We start from the raw sequence: 6,399 nt of genomic DNA on the forward strand, positions 1-6,399 counted from the left end.
AGAGATGACACGCTTAGAAAACCACCTATGTGAAAGTGAAGTGTGGGCCGCTTCAAGGAGAATAATGGTTGGTCAGTTCTCTACGCTTTCATGAAACCAGACAGGTGTTCATGGCTGAAACGAACACAACAGTGAGAACCAAAGACGGTTAAGAATTAATTGTGTGGTTTAGATTGTCTTGGTATACATAAGAAACCGACGGTTCAAAGATATCGCATCTACCGATTGGTGAGTATATCCGATTTAAATCCACTATGGAAAGTTCAAAGGGAAACCTACTTATCCAAATGCAATTACTTCTTCATAGTTGAATCACAAAGGTTGCATGGTTTTAAAGAGTTTTCTAAAATTCTCCATTCATGTGGGGGATTGTTGGAGTTTTTTTTAATTAAATGAAAGGAGATATTTTTGTATGTTATAATTCTCCATATTTATGGTTTTAAAAAAACTTAAAAAATTGTATTTATGGTTTTTTGGAAGTTTTACAAGTTTCAAATCCTATAAATAGGAGACTTTGTTTTCATTTTTCACAACAACAAGAACACCAAGAAAAACAAACAAGAGTTTTCTAAACAAAAGAAAACACATATTTTCTCTTTGTGATTCAAACCGTTCTTTGAGTTCGACAAGGCACCGGAGTTTGAAGTACCACTGTTCCGGTGAGGTACGTCCGTCCTATCCTGGGAGGATATATTCCATTTAACCGTAGGTACCGCGCGGGGAATAATTTCCTTAAGGAGACACGGTTCGCCTGGGTTCGGATTTGGTTTTCCGGTTTTAAAATCATATTGATATAATGATGTTGGTTTGAACATAACTTTCTATACCGTTATCGGAATTGCATGTTCTTGACGTCTTTCATAGATATCGAAATTATCTTTTTAATGATGTATGATATGCATGATGTGGATATATATTTTGAAAGTTATTAAGCTCGAATTTCTTGGTATGGAATTGGAAGTTAATAAAGCATGAATATGAGACATATAAAATAACACACCCAACATACATATATATAGATATTGATGATTGAATAAACCTTCAATATATATATATGAATGTTACCGGAAAACTGTAAAAAAGTAAAGGTGGCATGTGGGTTGGATCCACAAACTCAAAACATGACTAAGATTTTATAAGGTGGTTTTGCAAATCAAAATCGGCAATTGGATTCGAGAGCCATGTGACGCTATATACACATATGCATGATGCGTCTGCACAATAATATATTTACTTTCCAGCGAATACCAAAATATGCGTCATCTGACGTCAAAAATAATTTGGCCGTACGCTATGTTCTCGAAGAGTATCTGAGTTCCGCTGATGCTTCATTATTTTAATTAGCGCCTATGTTTTTTTTAAATAAATGTGTTAATCTCAGACATAAATCAATTTGTTTAGAGCATCTTTCACGTGGTTTTGTCCTCTAGACCTTTCATCTTTGTATCATTGGTTTCGGATGATGATTAACCATATAAAACTATGCTGATTTTAATATTAAGAGGAATCTTCTTGAACAATATATAATTAAAAACATACGAATAATATGAGTGTTTTTCTTCTATCTCTCAACAAGTTAGTTATATTCATGGATTTTGGAATTTAATTGGAGTCATTAATTATAGATGGGTTCCATCAATAATATATATCAAAACCTACGTACCGATCTTGGGACGTAGAGATAACGCGACAAGAAATGAATGGTCGGGAGAAGAGCACAAGGGTGTGTAGTCGTCCGAGATATAGCAGTCGCCAACACATTGGTAGTCGTTGTTTAAAAGAACGTACGGTGTTGTTAGAGTTTCATATCGATTATATGTAAGAAAAATTAAGTATTTATATGAATACCCTCATCAACAAGTTAGTTTTTGGGGTGAATTATATCCATGAGTTTTAGGATTTAATTAAACTAGTTATGGGTGGATTCTACCAAAAGTCCAAACTATTATGATGTAAAGATATCCGACACAATTTGGCTAGTAATAAAACGAATTCAACATGTTTATCTCGTGGGTCTCACAATTTTAATTAATTTTTCTAAAAAACATCTTTGTTTATATATTTTAAAATAGCACGATTGATAATAATTAACATTTGTTGGGCCAATCTTTTATACACTTTACATGTTTCCTCAGCTTTATAATTGCCTTTGAATGATATTTATCCACGTGGATGTGGGGCGAAATTTTCTCATAATGGGAAATAAAGAAGGAGAAGCGGAAAATTCAAGATGACGCTGTCGGAAGAGGCCCCTAACAAAAGCAATTTTTTCCTTATTCATTGAAAGATATTCGATGCATGTCCAAAGTATCTAACCAAATCTATATGATAAAATGAGTACAATTCTATATATATAACCATGAAGATATCATATATAAAAATTTCACTATACAACAGAAGGTAAGGATTAATTCCTTGTATGATATAGTTTTGAAAATTGTACATCGACCTCTTTTCCGTACTGCATAATATATGATCAGGATTAATTCCTTGCATCAATTAATTTATTTCCTTGACCAAGTTTTTATGACAATGATTCTACCTAGGTGTAAGGTTCAATACACACATACGTGTATGATGTTAGATTTGAGTTTATTTCATAGAATCAAAACGGGTCTAAACTATGAGAAACCTGATACATGGAAGATTCTAGAAAATTTCATGGAAAAACTGCAGATTAATAAAAGAATATTCTTAATTGATTGCAAAATCAAATCGTAATAAAATCTGCATAAAACCCTTGATTATGGTAAGTATCGTAATATCAAATTGAAATTCGACTGATTCTACACATTAATATGATATGCTCCCTACGGGTATAAATAGAGGTCTTGATTAGATCATTTTATACACCACAAGAAAACAAAGCATTTTGTAAGAGAAAAGAGCATTCGTATCTCTCATATCTCTCTCTGAATTCGCTTGGTATTCGGGAAAGTTTCTTCCGAATATGCGGTCGTTGTATCCTGAGAGTTCACCGTGTTCCAATAACTTCGAAGTTTTAGGGGTAAGTTATTTGGTACGGAAAGAAGTGAATGTTTAAACAAATTTTTATCGTTTTATAGAAATGCTTCGAAATAATGTTGTCTATTTACTTTAAAAATTTTATATTCTTTTTATAAAAAAGGTATATATCGATTAAGAGAAATTAATTATAACTTTTCATATAAAAATGAGCATAACAAAGTTTTATTTTATTATTTTTTTTCCATCGTTTTTCCTCGCTGCTTTTTCTTCTTTTTCTATTAGTTTTACATATTTTTTAGGTTTAGTTTCATTTTAACACGTTGTATAGTATAGTCCGCCATTTTGTGATGAGAAATGAGGTTGTGTATAATTATTTTCAAAACAAAATTTTTAGCTATTTAATATCGCGATTAATTGCTGGAGGAAATATTAAACTAAAATAACTATTGATGGGGCTGATCGAATTCGGTGGCCGCAAGAAGCACCAGAAGAATCCATATGCTCTTAAAAATGCAAAATCACATATACCAAGATCTAATATGATTATGATGCCACGTCCAGTGATCTTGCATATGTTACATATCGTATCTTTTTTTTTTATGAAAGTTACATATCGTATCTTATCACCAAAGCACGAGCATGTTACGTATCTTGCATTGTTTTTGTCAATTTTTTTTTCTCATAAAAGAATCAGAATGTATATTTTGCACTAAATAATGTTATTGGCGTTGGTGAAGGGTACCTACCACACATCTTTATTCATTATCGCGTTGCTGCCTTTCTTTCGTTGGTCTATCATAACGGTGCTTTATGGGTGGGAATCTTTGTTTGGTCTCTTACTCGTCATTGTCATGGTTTCCATCACGTTTCCAACGTGTGTTCGTCCACTTCATCATCCACTCTCGGAGCCAATCATTTATGGAAGTGGAAAGAAACGATCTTTGGAATCGACCCTAACGATCTATGGAAGCATCACTAGAAGTGGATCCACTGCCTCAATGCACTGATAAGCAAGAACGTGTTCAAAGAGGAACACGATAGGATGGATGTTGTGCCAAAACAGCGCATATTAAACCACATATAAGCCTTTTCCTTACATCGTTGGCGTCAATCTTAAGCTTTCTAAGATGAACTTTGGTTCTGCTCTTATTGTGCCGAGGCAGGATCGATGTAGGTTCCTCACTTTTCATTTTATTCTCGACCGGAGTTCGATCATATAGCCAGGGGAAAGGGCCCGGGGGGTGTCACTCTTCAACTACGTTAACGAGCTCATACTCGACGAGGGATAGATTGTTGTCTTCTTTCACAGCGAAGCTCGCAGGTTCGGTTACCTCAACACGGCCCCACTTGTCTACGGCTACCCTCATCGATCCTTTGAACATTTCAATTTTCGCATTGCGTAGAATCACAGTGCTCCCTTCCTTCATTAGGTCCACTAGTAGCAAACAAATCCAAATATATATATCCCGTCAAAAAATGTTCTATGAATTCCAAACATCCAAGAAAATCTCTACAAGCAGCTGTTGATTACACACATATATATATATACCTTGGCCATTTCTAGCAGTAAAGATGACAAGTCCAGTCTCATCTCCGAGAAGGCATTCGGCAATGCGCATCTGGCGAACCTGAGAGCCATCAGCTCGACCTTTCGGCAGTACCATCTTCACGCTGACAACCTTCACCGTGAGAGTATGTCCATTAGTCCCTGGCCTTAGCCTTTCGATCTTTGTGAAAGCCGGCTTTCTCAAACCAGGCTTTGCGTCTGCCATTTTCGGATGGGAAAGCAGCCTACAGGGACTGAATCATAAAACAAAGAGACCACCAAATCAGTAAGAGACCACAGCTTCACTACTGAACAAGTTTCGCATTGCATCGTTTGTTCATTATGGAACTTTAAAAGAAGGCCAAAGCAAACAGCAGCATGTTACTGAACGATTCTAAGACCTTTCAACTTGTAGAGCTCCAACCACATGGTACATTTTTGCAGGGATCCAAATTCTCTGATATATATCCTATATATTTCTCTAATGAAGCATGATTCCCATTTCTCTAAGGCATACACGCCCACAGATCGTACATATTTACCAAATTTAATGACGAACCGGAACCTCATCGACAGCATCACCTCCTCCAGATTATATCAAACCTCTCGGAGTTGCTTTGACCAAAGTGTGCTAATTCTAATCCTGGTTGTTCTTTTGCCTTAGGAAAGGGATTGAATTCGGGAAAAAAAAATGAAGATTACATGCGTAACTCATCGAATGGGAAAACCCAAACGACAAATGAAGATTCACAACTTCTGACAGGAATGGGAACCAAAAATATCTCTGGGAAAGCTAGGGCATCATTGGATCATACCTTCGGATGACGGGAGAGAGGAGACACGAACGTGGAGATCCGTTTCACGTTAGATTTAGGTTTAGGTTTCTTCTTTTGTCGTGGACAGTCGATCGATCGACCTGTCACGCTGACCACAACTTCATTCGCAACCCTACACGTGTACAGATCGTGCGCATTTGCATAGTCTCCGTATAACAACCTCGGATTCAGCTCCAGTTCTCCTCGATCTTGTCATAACGGGCCGTCTTAGCCCAGCCCGATTCATATTTCGCCCCATTCATTTGGAATGTAAAACGACATGCCACGAGTCCTCTAATGGATCTCATATAAACGACCCAACAAAGATGGAAATATGGGCCTGTCTTGTGTAACTTGCGTGCGTATCAGGCTGTACAGTAGAGTCTTTTGTCCGAACAAACCAGATGGCAACGTTATTATTTTTTTTTTTTATTACGGAGGACATTAGCTGCTACCTTTCGGACAACTTGACTAGTTAAACCTCCAGTCCGGAAACAACCTTTGTATATGGATTATATAAACCCAGAAATTAACTCCCTTCCCATCAGCCAGAAATCGAACACTCTTACCTATCAAGAGTTACCTCCAAGCTCAAGTTTGACCACTCGCTCACGATCTGTTACACTTTATTTATTTGTAAAGTATTGTTATTGGGTATGAAGAATAATGATTATTTCAAATCAAAGTCTCTGAATTGTCCAAAGATCTTCCAAAGTCTCTGAATTGCATGAATCCCAGGAACAAAAGAAGAAACCTTTTTTCACAAAGGTTTGATTAGGAAACGAGAGTAGCAGCAGCGTTTGCTTACACCTTATTTTATATTTTTGGAAGGAGAAAGGAAGATCAAAAGGAAAAGGAAGGGGAGGTCTTGAAGTCGAGCTCCCAGAGCTCAAAGGTTCCATTGACGAAATCGTAGTGAGCTCCTCTTATGGAAAGTGTGTTCTTCACCACTCCCTCTCTCACAAATGGGTACGACAGTAGATTCCCCAGCGACACGTTCACCGCTTCCTGCGTGTTTTGTTTTTTGGGAGCTCTTATCATCTATATACAGACAAGAGATGCACGAAAGAG

The 6,399-nt window shown here is 36.7% G+C and overlaps 2 protein-coding genes across 3 annotated transcripts in view; both read right to left on the reverse strand.

Moving 5' to 3' along the window:
• Nucleotides 1–3,943: 3,943 nt before the first annotated feature.
• Nucleotides 3,944–5,431, reverse strand: LOC104822144 (uncharacterized protein At4g28440-like). 2 transcript variants are annotated; one of them, XM_010553268.2, is made up of 3 exons: nt 5,329–5,431; nt 4,517–4,767; nt 3,944–4,402 (listed from the first exon to the last, which is right to left on the reverse strand). In XM_010553268.2, exons 2-3 carry the CDS (start codon nt 4,737–4,739, stop codon nt 4,212–4,214), a joined length of 414 nt encoding a protein of 137 aa, XP_010551570.1. In that variant the 5' UTR covers nt 4,740–4,767; nt 5,329–5,431; the 3' UTR covers nt 3,944–4,211. The 2 variants fall into 2 exon arrangements, with proteins under 2 accessions (XP_010551570.1, XP_010551571.1); XM_010553269.2 differs by lacking the exon at nt 5,329–5,431 and adding an exon at nt 5,056–5,257.
• Nucleotides 5,432–5,998: 567 nt separating this feature from the next.
• Nucleotides 5,999–6,399, reverse strand: part of LOC104822145 (beta carbonic anhydrase 4-like) — a 3,301-nt gene continuing 2,900 nt past the window's right edge. Inside the window, exon 9 of the mRNA XM_010553270.1 lies at nt 5,999–6,336. Within this exon, the coding sequence (XP_010551572.1) occupies nt 6,172–6,336 (165 nt within the window). The 3' untranslated portion in view covers nt 5,999–6,171. The remainder of the gene's footprint in view (nt 6,337–6,399) is intronic.

This window comes from Tarenaya hassleriana, unplaced genomic scaffold, assembly GCF_000463585.1.
Source record: "Tarenaya hassleriana unplaced genomic scaffold, ASM46358v1 Cleome35, whole genome shotgun sequence".
NCBI classification, from domain to species: Eukaryota; Viridiplantae; Streptophyta; class Magnoliopsida; order Brassicales; family Cleomaceae; genus Tarenaya; species Tarenaya hassleriana.